At 37.5% G+C, this 14,982-nt stretch overlaps 2 protein-coding genes across 2 annotated transcripts; both read right to left on the bottom strand.

The window, feature by feature from the left end:
- Positions 1–2,741: 2,741 nt before the first annotated feature.
- On the bottom strand, positions 2,742–5,878 carry LOC144658365 (uncharacterized). Its single transcript, XM_078518790.1, has 4 exons — positions 5,363–5,878; positions 5,037–5,066; positions 4,745–4,774; positions 2,742–4,155 (listed from the first exon to the last, which is right to left on the bottom strand). The coding sequence occupies exons 1-4, from the start codon at positions 5,607–5,609 to the stop codon at positions 4,040–4,042; spliced, it is 423 nt and encodes a 140-aa protein (XP_078374916.1). The 5' UTR covers positions 5,610–5,878; the 3' UTR covers positions 2,742–4,039.
- Positions 5,879–6,868: 990 nt separating this feature from the next.
- On the bottom strand, positions 6,869–11,172 carry LOC144657983 (ephrin type-A receptor 4-like). Its single transcript, XM_078518316.1, has 4 exons — positions 11,113–11,172; positions 9,853–10,507; positions 8,024–8,167; positions 6,869–6,897 (listed from the first exon to the last, which is right to left on the bottom strand). Exons 1-4 carry the CDS (start codon positions 11,170–11,172, stop codon positions 6,869–6,871), a joined length of 888 nt encoding a protein of 295 aa, XP_078374442.1.
- Positions 11,173–14,982: the final 3,810 nt, after the last annotated feature.

A 14,982-nucleotide genomic window follows, 5' to 3' on the forward strand; every position in this document is an offset into this window, starting at 1 on the left:
AAGTGTGTAGCCTGCGTGTAGCCGTCTCACATTTCTTTCGCGGAAAACAGATGTCTGTAATTCGAAGCGGTATCGCTTTATTGTCTCCAATATCCTGCAGTTTTGGGTTTCGAATGAATCTTCTTTCAGATCTTGACACAAATGCTCGAAATTTTTAGCCATTTCCCTTTTTTCTGTCGAGTGGGTGTTTTATACGTATGTTAAATAAATATAGCCGGTAAAGTCCAATTTCAAGGTTTCTGTTGTGTTAATTATAACATAATTGTAATGATCCTCACAAGAAGTAAACATCTCAAATCCAAAGCGGTCAACAGCTTATCCATAGATTGAATTAAATTCTTGGCCTTTGTTTGGCTGAAAAGTCAAAATTGGCGTACAAAAGGCTGACTCAAGGCTTTGTAATGAATTGTTTGGTCTATTTTTGACAATAAACTCTGTCCCAGCATTATCTTCATTGTATATACCGAGTTTCGTTACCATGGGATATGGGGAACTGGGTCTTATCGAGTAGCAAGTTCTTCTCTTATCGGCCATCATGGAGACATTGCTGCGAAGTTTTCACATTGTTAATTAATTGTCCGATAAGATTGCGGTATCTTGTTTGGGTTTACAATTGAAACAAGCTTTTAAGCTTTTTTCAATTGCAAAAATAGACACGGCTCCTTCAGGTCTTGGAATGAGAAACGTGACTTCAAGGCGAAAAATGTCTCCAAACGCCTCGTGTTGTTGCCCACATCGTAACACGCGGTGGCATTCATTTAAATTCGACATTGTCTTGCATTTTTCGTAATTTTACAGTCTCGATGGGAAAAATGCAATGTGGTCCCATTTTGCCCTTCAATCATATCTAGAGTTTCTAATATTCCAGGAACTTTAATTATGTATTTCATCATTTTGATAGCGCGAGCTAAAATTTCCCCTGTTACACGGAGAAACTAAATATATATTCATGCAAAATAATAAAATATAAAAATATCATTACACCAGGCCATTTAACATTCTGGATAAGCTAACTCTAGCATCCGTGGCAAAAGGTCAGCAACTTGACTATTACGTTTACACTAGCCAGTTTTCAGAAAAATAAAGGTCTTCTTTTCAACAATTGATTGTCTTTGGAAACCATCCCAGAAATGCTAACACCGACAGCTTCTGCTTAAAGTTTTTTCTCCGCCGGTAGTGGCCAAATGTGGAGCCCATGTCGTTCTAGATAAATCGATTTGAGTTGTACTAACAGGTCAACGGTAAAAACGTTTACGTCATTTTATTCTGGTGTGAAGCGGAATAACTAAACCAGTCTAATTCTTTTCATCGCTCTAAGGGAAACGTCTGTAAAGCATCAAAGTTATTATCTGAAACTGTTATGCTACATTGGCGGGAAAGTGAGACACTAAGTTGATTATCAGCTTAGAAGCGAATTCGAATTCGGTAAAAATTAAAGACGACAATAAGTATTTATAATTATTGTGGAGAACACACCTTTTCAGCTTGTCATTTTACTAAAGACTTCTTGTCAAAAGTGGTGCAATGGTTTAATAACTGTAATCCGGTCTACCTTTATGCCATCAGACCAAGAATTATCGTACCTTAAGTGAATAACCTTTACAACCGTCAAATTGTAACTGTTTGGTTTATTACATTGTAATGTACCTGCATATGTGTGTTTATCAATAAAAATAAAAAACAAAAATAAAATAACTGAGAAGCAAATTTGGACAACCTGAAGCTTCGAGCATTATCCCAGGGCTAACTCCCGAAACGTCACCTTGCTATGGCGGTTTATTTACCTTTATTAGCTTCCTGTTGATAAGCATCTAAAACTAAAGGAGAAGTTCACTCCAGAATGGCCATTTATTTTCTTTACGCCAATAAAAAGTTTACACAAAGATATGTTATTCACCAAAATTTCAGCCTCCAACGTGCGCTTTAACCCTACGAAACCTTTCCCGAAACTCGACAACTGAACGCCGCCATCTTGGTGCTGGTAATGTATGCGTGACGTCAAAGAGCTCAGCCTGGAGCTCGGCGGGGAAATTTAAGTAATCGAAACCCTTGTTTCTTCGTAGTGGCTTTTGTTTGTCAAAATGCCTGTTTGTGCAGCTCCATTTTGCTCAAACAGCGCTCCAAAAAACTCAAAAAGCAAGGAGTTTTGACAAAAAAAATTTCCCGCCAAACTTCAGGCTGAGCTCTTTGACGTCACGTCATTTCCAGCTCCAAGATGGCGGCGTTCAGTTGTCGAGTTTTGGTAAAGATTTCGTAGGGTTAAAGCGTACGTTGGAGGCTGAAATTTTGGTGAATAACATATCTTTGTTTAAACTTTTTATTGGCGTAAAGAAAATAAATGGCCATTCTGGAGTGAACTTCTCCTTTAACACTACTTTTGTAAAGGGGTTGCAAGAAGAACGTGTGCTTTTAATAATTTTGCATTCTAAGTAAGATGTGCTGACTAAGAGTGCTTAGACAGCTAGAAAAAAAAACCGGTTGTTCATTTACCACCATTCTGCCCCCCCCCCCCCCCTCCCTCCCTTACCCCCTCTTTTCCCTCCCTCTCTTGATATTTATGGAGTAACTTCTCCACTCGCGATCTTCCATCACTCCTGGTTATTTATCATATCGAAGTTAACGTACTCCTCATCATTATACTCTCCCAAGTTTACATACATCTGCAGATAAAACAAATATAAAAAATCAATAAAAAAAAAATGTGAAAACTCCTTTTTAAATTCTACGCACTTTTTTGACGGTTTTATTTTCAATGTTGTTACAAATATCGTGTAATACCTATACTACTATTACATTTTCAATATTACACCAATACCAGTACTAATACAAATTACAGTCCTGTATATATTACAAGTTTATCATAATTAATAATTTTTACAAGTAAATTACAGATTCTGATTGCAAACAACTAATGAATTAGCAAAAATAAAAGAAAACCGTCACACGAAAACACAAACAAACACAATAGGCACATAGATATATATTTATCTATCTATATAAAGAGAACAAGGCTAAACAATACCAATCAGTATCTATAAAAGTTTAGCAAAAATTGCTTCCCATCTTTTCCTGAAACTTGCAAACGTCCCATTTTTGTATGCTATATATGCCTCGGTATCAATCTTATTTTTAACTTTTTTAAGAAAAATATTAAAATCATAAAAATATTAAAAATGTGAAAACTTGGGTATTACTTTGCCACTACTGTTTTTGGATTATGATATATAGAGCAAAATTATGATTTTGACAACAACGAAACACAGTGTCGCTGGTGATACGAGGGTTTATCCTCGTGTGTCAGGGGTTAGAACGCGGACAGCAGCATTCGTGGGCTCGAATGCTGACTACTATAACGACACTACTGCGGTAGATAAGAAGTAAAAGTAGCGCTTTGTTGGTAGTCTCGCGCATTGTGCAAAGATTGCCAAGAATGGGAGTGTGGGACTAACTATTTGAACCTAAGTTGTGGTATTTTACCATCAAAACATCTTGGTATTTTTTTATTACGATGAAATATTGATAAACTTCCTGTTTAAGACGGTTATGGCTGTTTTCTATGACTTGTATCTCTAGAATTTTACAATATAATGAGCCCTCGGAATGATCCACCGTTGTGAAACCTTGCTACTTTAACTGAGGAATAACCCACAATTCACGCCACTTTTCTTGGGACACTCGTCGTTTTTTGCACTTCATACAGGGAAAAAATTCAACAATTACCCCCCTGCCCCATTACAATGATGTGTTCCTTGAAAAAACAATGCCTTCCGTTGCCGTCTGTTTTGCAACATTGGTTTCGGGGGGAGGAGGGTTCTCCATTTCTGAGAATTGGCAACGGAATTTCACGTTATAATTGCTGAAATAGGTGTCCCAAAGAATAATGGCACGGATTGCAGGACAGAACTCACGCGTCTTATTTATAAATATCAATATTTTTAAATAATTATATTAAACTAACTTCAACTTATATCTACTGACAAAGAAAAAGTTGTTGTAAATTGCTGGTACATACATTCGTCTATGACCGTTTCTTGTGGTGCTACAAGACTATCTTTTTGAACAAGATATAACAGGCAGCAGAAGTGACGTAAGCTATCAATATTCCAATATATCCATATATGATTTTCAGATACGTCGAAGTTTCAGTTTCGATTTCTGCTGAGAAAATGAATCAGACAACTTGAATTAAGCATATGAAACTGAAAGTTGTAAATAAATTCAAATGTTGATTACAGGAATGCCTGGCTTGTAGAAATTATCTGCCCAACAGGCAGTACGTACATTAAAGTAACGTAAACAAAATTCGCGGAAAGTCAGTCTTTGTTAACGTTAGTTCAAATGTACGTTTGGCTGTCATATTAACGTCAAAACATCTGGCATCGTGGGAGGCCCCTAAAATGTTTTGCAATTGTTATAACATCTAATGGAGCCGAAACCAATTGTCGGGAATTGCAAGCATTTTATGCATCCTACTTATCAACGGTATAGTATAGTGTTTCTTGAAACTTTCCTTAGAACATCAAATCATCGGCAGTTTTACGTTCATCTTGCCGAGATTTTTCTCCAAAGGAATTAAAGGGTTCATAACTGGTTGATAAAAAATGGCGTGGATGAAGCTATAATTTTTTAAACCTTCGCCAGTGCAGTTTTATTCTTATTAATAATTTTTATAATTAAGAAGACCGCAACACAGGGAAACAAAAAGCTTTGATTTCCTTTCAATCCTGTTTTTTTTTTCAATTACCTTCAGTTTTTGGGATGGGCGTAGTTGAAGCTGCAAAAAAAAAAAAATAAGACACGTTTAAAGATTAGTATCATTGCAGATTTGAACATTTTGGTAACAGATTATTTCAATCGTATTCTAACTAAATAATAGTCTATGATAACGTTTGTTTATTCCCGGGAGATAAAATACGTATAATTACCAGTATTTATTGCCAATTAGAACATTGTGCTACTGATATTTTTAAGGAGACCACAAACATAAGAAATCATAAAAAAATATTGATTTTCTTTTAGTCAATGTTTCCAGTTACCTGCAGGTGTCCGAAAGGACGAAGTTGGAGCTGCAGAAGAGATAAAATAGGTGTAAAGATAAGTATTATTCCCGATTAAAACATTTCAGTACTAACACTTCGATCCTCAGAAATTGGCACTGACCCATATTATATTTTGCCTGGGAAATAACTGGGAGGGGTTAAATATTAATAAACATAGTGATATATGTTATTTCCACTATTATCTCGTCGTTCACGCCTTTTTTCACCTTTTGTTTTCAGAAACACTCTAGCAAACTTTCAGTTATTCTTGTATTTCTCTTGTTGATTTAATTCACTCAAAAGAATAATTTAAACTTAAATACCTTTTGTTTTCACAAAAACTTGGGCATACTTCCATTTATCCCTGTCACTTTCCAGTTGATTCAACTCACTCACAGAGTAAATTCTGAAAATATAGAAGCTGGACGATGATAAACCGTTCACTGTTACTTTAACACCAGTGATGTTCTCCTTTCTTGGTGAATATCGTACTTGTCGGTCACAAGGCTCGTAGCAGTAATTGCCTGAGTTTGATTTACACCTGAAGCAGTCCACAGCATATGTAAGCATGCCATTATCATCTAGCGAGCGGTGCCAACTGACGACAACATATGTAGCCTCAACAACGTCCTTGGTTGCCTCTAGTGGAGCTTGTGGTAGCGCTAAGAAAGAAATAATAACTGATTCATATGCTGATAATATATTTACTTTTAAGACTGAACGAAGAACGTGGAAGGGGAAGGGGGTATGCACCAAGGGTTAAAGTCTGCAATGTTTTCGGTAATTGCCCAACCCACATCATAACATCATTTCTCTTCGCGCCAACACTCTATGTACCGGGCCACCGCTTTGGCTACATAAGTCTTTAGTCTTACTCTCGCCCTTCGACCTTCCACAATAATTCTCTCCTAAGAGGGTAGCAAAGGGTTTATGCGTGAAACGTGAAAAGGGCAAAAATTGGACCGTGATGCGTGAAGATAGGGCGCAAATTAGACCGCGACGCGTGAAAATAGCTAAAAAGACACGTGATTCCTGAATTTTGCGTGAAACGGGATGACGACCATTCCTTTGCTACCCTAAGTACCTGTCTACAGTGTTGCTGGTCCGATCCATTTCTACCAGCACTTAATTTCCATATTCCACTATCTCCTCGGCTACTTGCCCTGCCCGTCTTTAGACCACCATGGTCCTCACGTTTCAACATCCGATCCTCGTCTGTCGCCTGGTGGCTACTTTTGACCCTATTGGCCTTTGGAGTCCTCTCTGGTCTTGTCCCAAGAACGTCATTATAGCCCCAGCAGCGAAACCCCTAGTTAGTGTTGAATTTTCGTCAACGCTTCTGGTTTCTGTAACAACTAGTTTTTTTATAATGGGGGGGGGGGGGGGGGGTCATTATCTCTACCCCTAACTAAAGGACCATATCTTCACTCTTTGTATGGTATACCCTTTGACCCGCTCGGCATGAATGGCCCTAGAGGAGTGACAGCTGACCTAGCTTTAGAGGTTATTGAGACAAGCAAACTGCCCCATCACGATAAGGCGTTGATCCTATCCGGAGACGAGTTGCCAAACCTACTTCCTAAAAAAAAGGTCAAACGGTGCGTCTTTGAGAACGCCCGTTCACTGAAGATTTGCTTGCTCTTGTTCTTGTCTGTACGTTACGATGTTTGAATACAACAAATTTAATGAAATGTTAATTATTTGTAAAAAACAAATAGAAATTAAACTAAGTAAATCCATACAGCACACAACATATTCATCGTACAACTGAAAAGTGAACTTTATATGTTGTATGCTTATATTTCTGAGATCCTCAAAATATTTCTTGTTTAACCCTTTAAGTCCCAATCGTACATATCTGTACGAAAAACACCAGCAGTGATTAAAAAATCTCTAGCCTTCACATATCTGGACACATGATAGTAATGATTGCTTATAATGGCAAAGTGATAACTTTCATAGCTTTTAAAGCTAACTAACTGACTACAAGTCTTGATTTCCGTTGAATATGGTTGTTTGTTCAGCAGCAAATCCGAAAATGCCCGTTTTCTACCTAACAGGACTACAGCAAAAAACACACATCTTTGCCTCCATTTTTTTTAATGAAAATATAATTCTGATTTCAAAAATATACATTTGCAGCAAACTTCAACCCTTTTCCTTTCCGTTCACCAAGGAAATTTCCCATCAATCATTCAGCAGACTCAGCAATTACTATTGGATTAGAGCTATGTTGCAAACCTGTAATTTCCTCACTGGTGACCGAAAGGGATGCCTGGGAAAAACAGTCATGGCGGCGGCATGAAAGGCTACCTACCTCTATTCCATATATTTTTTATAAGTGTCGAGCCACCCAATCCTGCCGGCAAAATGTTGCACCGATTGCATTCTTTTGAAGTCAGAACTCGTCCAAATTGCCTTGGCAGGTCTCGGAATCCACCCACAAAACGGGCAGAGAGACAACTTTACTCATGAACCGCCATTTTTCGATTCAAATATTTTTAGCGTTCCAATCAAGACAAAATCATCTCTCACCTCTGGTCTCTTTCAGACGCTGGCCTCTACCCACCATTCTAGCTTAATGATACCAGCCTGGGGGCTTCTGCAGTGAAAAATGACTCGAAAAATCACTTATAAATATAAAACATGCCAAATCCAAGCCCAACAGCTCGCCTACGAAGGAAGCAACTGTCGACTACTGACGTCACAATAAAATTTGAGCCCTCGGTGTTTCGAAACAGCACACATTTTTACTTGAACTTCTTATATGCAATCACGAAGTTCTACAATATGTCTAAGCCAAGAAAAAAAAACCTTTAGAAAGTCAAAGAAACTTGGGAATTAAAGGGTTAAATTTTTTAATGTTTTAAACCAAAGGATAAAATTTTATTTTATTTAAAAAAAATAGAATACAAAAAGGCATTAAATCGTTACCTTAAATGGGTACAAGTAAAGGTGAGTATAAGTAAAGTACTCTTCATTACCTTTGCAGTCTGCCAAATCTGATGTTTTGTAGAATCCTTCATCACAAGTACAAGCTGTTCTCTCTGCATTAGGAGCTGAGTTCGCAGGACATTTAAGACACTTGGTATTACTGGTGGTAGGCTTGTATGAATCATATGAACATTCTAGATAAAGGACAAACCATCAACAATGCAGCATTATCTGTCTTATCTTTACCAAAATTGCCATGTTGTTTAAGAAAAGCATACGCAGTGTACACTGCATAAGCGATTGTGTTGTATTGGATATTCAGAGTGAATAAAACCATGTTTTTCAGTTTGTTTAATTTGTTGATGCAGCCTAGTTCGGCAAAAAAAAAAAACGAAGGAAACATTTATGCAAATAATTACGAATTCTTCATCCTTTGTTTAAAAAATCTAAAAGTTAATTATTTTTGTCTATTTGTGACGGCTTCTTATCAATTACATGAAATTCCGTATCGTTTCGAAGTCTGTCAGTGAAACTTAATTAGCAGCGTCTCATTGCCAAAGTATCACCCCTGTACTTTTTAGCCATTGGCAATGATTGGAAATGCAGTTCAACTCAGGACGAAAGACTCTTGTAGTTATCAGCCCTGTGTGCCCGATTTCCCGCCAAGTATTTGCAATTGGTAGCAGTTGCGGTCGGTAGTCTTTCTCTTGAAGGTGCACAAGTTAATGTCCATTAGATGTTTTGTGTGTTATCTTGTCGCATTTAACTGTGGATGAGTTATTTTTCTCAGACAAATAGTCATGAGCTGAAGACCAAAAAGTCTTTAGTCCTAGTCCCGGGGTGGGGGGTTACTCCCTATAATGGCTTATACGGGGGGGGGGGGAGGCTCCGCCCGAAAGGGGTACCTTTTTTTCAGGCTTCAGGTATATAAAAGGGTAAGGATTTCACAAGTTTAGGTATACGAAAGGGTATGGGAATCTATCATTTAGGTTTTTGAAAGGGCCTTTAATTAAAATGTTTCGAACAGATGCAATTTATGGCAGTATTATTTCAATTTATTATGCGCTACTTGAAAATGACAAGAAAACGTCATGTTTTAAGTCTATACCATGACTTTCAGGTATGTGAAAGGGGTACCTTTTTTCATTAAAATGTATACGAAAGGGGTATAATTTCTGGCAAAATGGTATATAAAAGGGTAAGGGGTAAGAGCTCGCGGCGAAGCCTCACCATACTAAACTTTTTTGGGTCTCCCCCCCCCCCCCCCCGGGGTCCTAATGCTAATTACAATTGTTTACCCAACATATGTCCCTCCAATTAAAAAAGATAATATAATCTCTTATTGCTACCCAGAAAAGCTTTCTTTGGTCTTGTCGGATAGGGAATTGGTCTTCTTGGAACGTCGCACTAAAACGTGGCTACGTTTAGCGCGCGCATTACAGCGCTGTGACGTAAGAAGGTTTGCAAAAGGCTAACCAGATTGATCCAAAGCATCCTTAGACACTTTTTAATTATTCATCCTCTCTTTCTTCAGACACCGAAATTCTCGTCGCTTTTTTCTTTATTTGTAGAATAAAAAATAGCTAACAACAAGTCATCGAAGCTCGGCTCGATTGTTCCAGCCCAGTCTCCGAAAAGAAAACTCTTTTGAACGCAATTATCCGCTTCGTCTTAGTTTTATGATATACCAGCACTGATTAACGCCACAAATCCGTTACTTTTATGCCAAAAACGGACTGTCTAAAACATTTTGCTGCTCGCGTGCATAGGATGGCGACAAAACTACTATTTTTGTCCACTAGGAAAATCAACTGGTCGCAGGGAGCCACACAAATTGGCTAATTCACAACACATATTAAAAACAAACAGTACAACTAACCTTTGCATTCCAGGGGAGCCAAAGATCCATTAACGAGCTCGTAACCAGCTTTACAAAGACACATCAAGTCATCTGTAATGTTCCATTCACCATTACTAAGACACACACTCGATAACTCGGCTTTGTTTATTGAGTTAACATCAGTACATTTTCCAATTTGTTCGATTAGATCTGAGTCGTTTGCTGGGGCAGCTGTTCTTGGGAATGTCACCAAGGTAGTGCCCGTCTCAGGGCAGTATTTATAGCTAATGACGACTTTAGTTATTGTCACACAGGCTCCTTGGTCTAAGAATGCCAGAAATATACCTTTGGTTTCAGTTATTAGTGAGCCACGAAATATATGTTCTACTGACTCTCCAGGTTTCGGCAACGTTGGTGGCCAAATGACTGTTTCGTATTGAAATCCCCCTTTAGTTGGGTCAGGAATAGGATTTATAGTATCAGTATGATAAGAATAGAGATTTAAGTATGTTTTGCAGTATGGACTCGCATTTGTTGGACAGCTACGGAGCTTGTAATGCACTTCAATATCCAGCCGCTTTACATGCCTGACATCAATATAGTCAGTTTGTAACCAGTTTTTTGGTTCCCTTGTGATTGCATCACTAATATCACAAACTTTGTATCTCTTTTTCACAGTTGAAAGGTGGATCCACTAAAACAGAAGAAAAATTTCAAGTGAAAAGTATGCTATTAGTGATTTCAAATTTTTGCACCTTATAGTGACTAATGTGAGTCATTATTTATGTCTTTTCACAACCTTAAAATGGTGTTTGTTTAACAAGCTACACAGAACGGCAGGCGATTTGCATGATGGCATCATTTGAAGGCAACTGCCAGAATCATTTATTTATTTTTTCTTTTTACCCTTGTAAATAAGGCCATTGTTATTTTAATCCTACTGCTTCGTAATCAAGTGACGTCATCGTGCAATTGTGCTATTAAATTCCCTTGCTCCGCAAAAATGAATTTTCTTGAAAAACTCAACTGGTTTGCAAAAAAAGAAGAATGTCATCAATCGCGTGCCCGTACTTATATACGGATTCTAAAGTGATATTGTTAACTGTGGGCAAAATGACACCTTTTCTGTAAACTCTACACTTGACGAACAACGCAAGCTCGAATTTTGGGCCATCTGGCTTCAAGCCCAGACACAATTAGGAGACAGTATAAATACTACCAGGAGGAGTAGCAATATTCCTATAGCTAGTCATCACAACTCGATTAAGCTCAATCAATACAAGGCAATTGTTTACACACCCCTGCTCCTTGTGAGTCTGTTTTGATATTCCAGTACCACAGTCCCTCGTCAGGCGGCATATTGACAAGAATTTCTAAAGAAAACCATGAAAATGTATGGCTTTATTAATAAACCTATCAATGTTTTTATTCGGGTTGTTTAAGCAAGAAAAATCCAAGGTTTGCGTAAGCAAACAAGGGTTAGCGTAAAATTTTGATTCCAGTTTTTTTAACTTTGGGAGCACTTTTCCAGTTTTGACATAAACCAGTCAATTAAATCAATTTTTTACAAAAGTAATTAAACCCTCAATCCAGTCTTAATCCTGGGTTAGTGTTAATCGGACGGGCGGTCCAGATCCGGAGCTGGAGTACCTGTTTTGCGTTCCTAGTCCTCTCTCCACTCCGATCAACTGATATGTAGATACCGGGAAATTAAACACTGGGAGGTACGACCCCAGGTACGTATACGTCCGCGATGGAAGAACATCGCATCCAGGAGGGAGAAGGAATAACAATAACCCTTGTCGCTTTATGCTACAGAATCCGAAGTAATGTGCCAGCGGTACGGTCGTGTCATCTTCGGTGTTCGGCTTCTGTTGTTCAAGCCTACCTTGACTTTGATTACTTTAATTAAATTTTTTAAATCACTTAATTACTTAACATTTTAATAAAAATTCGTGTTAAAGATGATTTTCAGTCCGTACTGCTCAATCTCCGATTGCAAAGATTTATGTCGAATACCTGAAAAAAAATTATTTTTTTATTATTATTTACGCAACATATCCTCGCAATACATTAGTACAGCAAGTAGATGAGGGGTAACATTGTACTATAGCGCTGCTTACCTGTTTCACCAGAAACAAATACAATCAACCACGACAAAAAGAACCCTGGTAAGATCATTGCTCTTGAAACCACTTCAGAGTCGTTTGCTGATGTGTCCTTGCGAATCTGAGAAAAAAGTGAAACACTGAATATTCCCGTAACAGCCTTAACGTGATGACAGGTTCAATGCAGGGAACAGTGGATTTTTGGTAATTTAAGTTCCAGCTTCATTTTTCATGTGTACACATATTGTGATTTCGTCCCTACACGTACCTACACATGACCCATGACACATGCCCGGGGGGGGGGGGCACTTCATATAAATGGGCTAATGGGGATGTGCCGCTGGATGGGGTCGCATTTTAACGACTGGACTGACTAGAATGGGGTCACACTTTTGCGTTATTTTGAGAGTAAGAAAATTCTGGCAAGTTGTGATTTATAAACGGAAATATACGCCGAAAAAACGTTAACGTATTTATTGCTGTTGTTTAATATTTGACAAACGGCTCCCAGAAAGTGACTAATTTGGGGTTGTGAAAATTACATTTACCCAAAAGTGACTAAGATGGGGTCTATAATTGACCATAGAATATGACTGTAATGGGGTAGGGGTTCTGAGCGGCCAGCGGCACATAGCCAACAAAGATTGACCCAAGTACCTCCCGGGGGCACATGACGTTTCGTGTGTAAATCGACTGTCAGTAGCTACGCACTGCCAGCGCTTGTCACGCGTTCATTAGACGAGCGCGATTGGCTTCGATGGTAAACACATCACCCATAATGATATTCGATGAAATGTAAGTTAAAAGTTAAGGTATCACGGGAGGAAAATTGGCATTAACTTTTCAAGTGAAATTGTGCGCAAACCATCAATGCTAACCCCAATACAGTATAAAGTTTATGGAAGCCTATTGAATATAAGAACTTATGTAGACTTTTGATTTTATTTTGATCAGTCATATAGACCATAATGACAACGTCAGCATTTTGTTTGCAATTATGACGTTCCGCAGCATTAGGTTTATTTGAGAAAACATGTACGTGATCTCCTAAACATTTATGTGGAATTTGATCTATATAAAATTATTGGCCTAAAACACGGTTTCTTAGATTTTTCTTATCTTGCTTAATATTTTGACTTTGTAAACTTGAAGAAACATTAAAAGCGCCAATTGTAAAAATTTTATAAAGAAAATCATGCAGTTGAAATCTATTTTCAATACGCTTTCATAACATATACAGCTATTTCAGTTAACGTTGTCCGGATCAAAGCGTAAAGACAAGACTGAAAGGCAGTATGGGTAGAAGAAGAGAGTAACTATACGTGCTGAATACTAAAATATATAGTGACATCACAAACGCGAATTTGCACGTTTTATTTTCTTCAAACATGTGAAATAAGGTGCTTGAAACAAGACTGAAAGGCAGTATGGGTAGAAGAAGAGAGTAACTATACGTGCTAAATACTAAAATATATAGTGACATCACAAACGCGAATTTGCACGTTTTCTTTTCTTCAAACATGTGAAACAAGGTGCTTTTAGCCACACTGAATTAAAGAAGAATTTTGAAAACTCAGAACCAAGGGACAGTAAAAGTAAAGCTACAGAAAGGCTTCCTAAAATGAAAAACAAAATCGTGAATTCTTCACGTGCGAAATACAAATTTGTGCATTTAATGAAGCTCATATGTAAATTTGAAGTAAATACCCCAAACGCCATATGGTATTGCCTTTTAGGTTTTAGCTTTGACCCGACAACGTTTATTGAAATAGCTGTATACTTAATTGAGGCTAGCACACAATTTTACTTTGAACGCAAACGACAGTTTTGCTTCCATAGTAAAAAGCTAAAGCTAAGAATTTCATTTTCAGTCTGAGGTTATGTAAAGGCGGTCACTGTATGGATTGCATAAGATAGAATCTTCTTCTAAGACATTCGTTGCATAATCTCCTTTGTGAAGGGTTCCCATGCGTTTGTTGTCTCACCAAAAATATCTGTCTTTCAGGGTATACAGAAATAATATATGACGTCAGATCACGCGTACACGTGGTTAAGCTGTTTCAGTATTTGCAAGAAATTCATCTTTTGCATGCATTTACGAGAAGACTTCGACTATTGAAGAAAAGTATACGCTTGTGGCGGCCTTAGTTTTGGGAGATATTGTTATTTTTAAGTTTATATAAAGATTCGAGTAGAGAGCATTATGTATAAAAGACAATCGCGATACAGTTTATATCGTGAGAACAGTACTGATATACATTATGGATGCGTGTGTGTGCTAATAGACTTCACGAGTTCGCTTAAGCTTTTATACGTTCAGTTTTTTTTTTTATAGCGTTAAAAAAATATCGTTAAATTAACCAACCCGAAACCCAGAATTACTACCTTATTCTTACTTATTTTCGCGCGTTCTTGATAGATATCGCAAAAAGTAATACCGGCAAAAAAATTTAATACCATATTAATCAAGAAAACGATACATAAACGATCAATAAAGATCAATAAACGATACGTAAACGATACGTAAGCGATACGTAAACAATACATCGAATTTTTCCATTTGTAGGTTTTTTGTAGTTAGATATTTAACCAGGCGTTTGTATTCTTTCAGTATTTCCTTGTTCTTTGATGTATAATCATCTCAAAAATGACTTTAATTAAGGTTTTGGAGATAGCAAAAATTAATACACTTTTGTTCACATTCCTCCGTGAATCGCGAAAATTAATTGTTACGAAATACAACTTCCAAGGGGTTTTCCAGGTTTTCGTTAAGTACGCGCGAAATTTAGTAAGAATATAGGACATTCTACACAAAAAAAATGAGATAGAAACTAAATATTAAAGCTAAAGGGCACCAACGAAAACTTACCACTGGTTTCCTTGTGAAAGAATCGTGCTTTGATAACACGTTTAAGTTTCTGGCTGAAAAGGGAGCTTATGATAATTGCCAACTTGGAAGTCACGCAGTATCAGCAGTAATGGCAAGTCACCCGATATTTTACCTCTTTACCATGCTGAGACATAATAATAAAACAGTGAAGGAAATTAAGAGTCCTTTCTC

This window comes from Oculina patagonica, chromosome 6 (genome assembly GCF_052425735.1).
Source record: "Oculina patagonica isolate OP01 chromosome 6, crgOcupat, whole genome shotgun sequence".
NCBI lineage: Eukaryota > Metazoa > Cnidaria > Anthozoa > Scleractinia > Oculinidae > Oculina > Oculina patagonica.

What these genes read in the sequence shown, in the direction of transcription:
- LOC144658365 (XM_078518790.1), bottom strand. Translation starts at nt 5,609, where the DNA reads ATGCTTACATATGCTGTGGACTGCTTCAGGTGTAAATCAAACTCAGGC. An exon ending in AGTTTTTGTGAAAACAAAAG is followed by an intron (nt 5,067 to 5,362) that starts GTATTTAAGTTT and finishes TCTCTTCTGCAG; the next exon opens with CTCCAACTTCGTCCTTTCGG. An exon ending in GTCCTTTCGGACACCTGCAG is followed by an intron (nt 4,775 to 5,036) that starts GTAACTGGAAAC and finishes TTTTTTTTGCAG; the next exon opens with CTTCAACTACGCCCATCCCA.
- LOC144657983 (XM_078518316.1), bottom strand. Translation starts at nt 11,172, where the DNA reads ATGCCGCCTGACGAGGGACTGTGGTACTGGAATATCAAAACAGACTCA. An exon ending in GGCTCCCCTGGAATGCAAAG is followed by an intron (nt 8,168 to 9,852) that starts GTTAGTTGTACT and finishes TCCTTTATCTAG; the next exon opens with AATGTTCATATGATTCATAC. An exon ending in AGATTTGGCAGACTGCAAAG is followed by an intron (nt 6,898 to 8,023) that starts GTAATGAAGAGT and finishes TTTTTCGTACAG; the next exon opens with ATATGTACGATTGGGACTTA.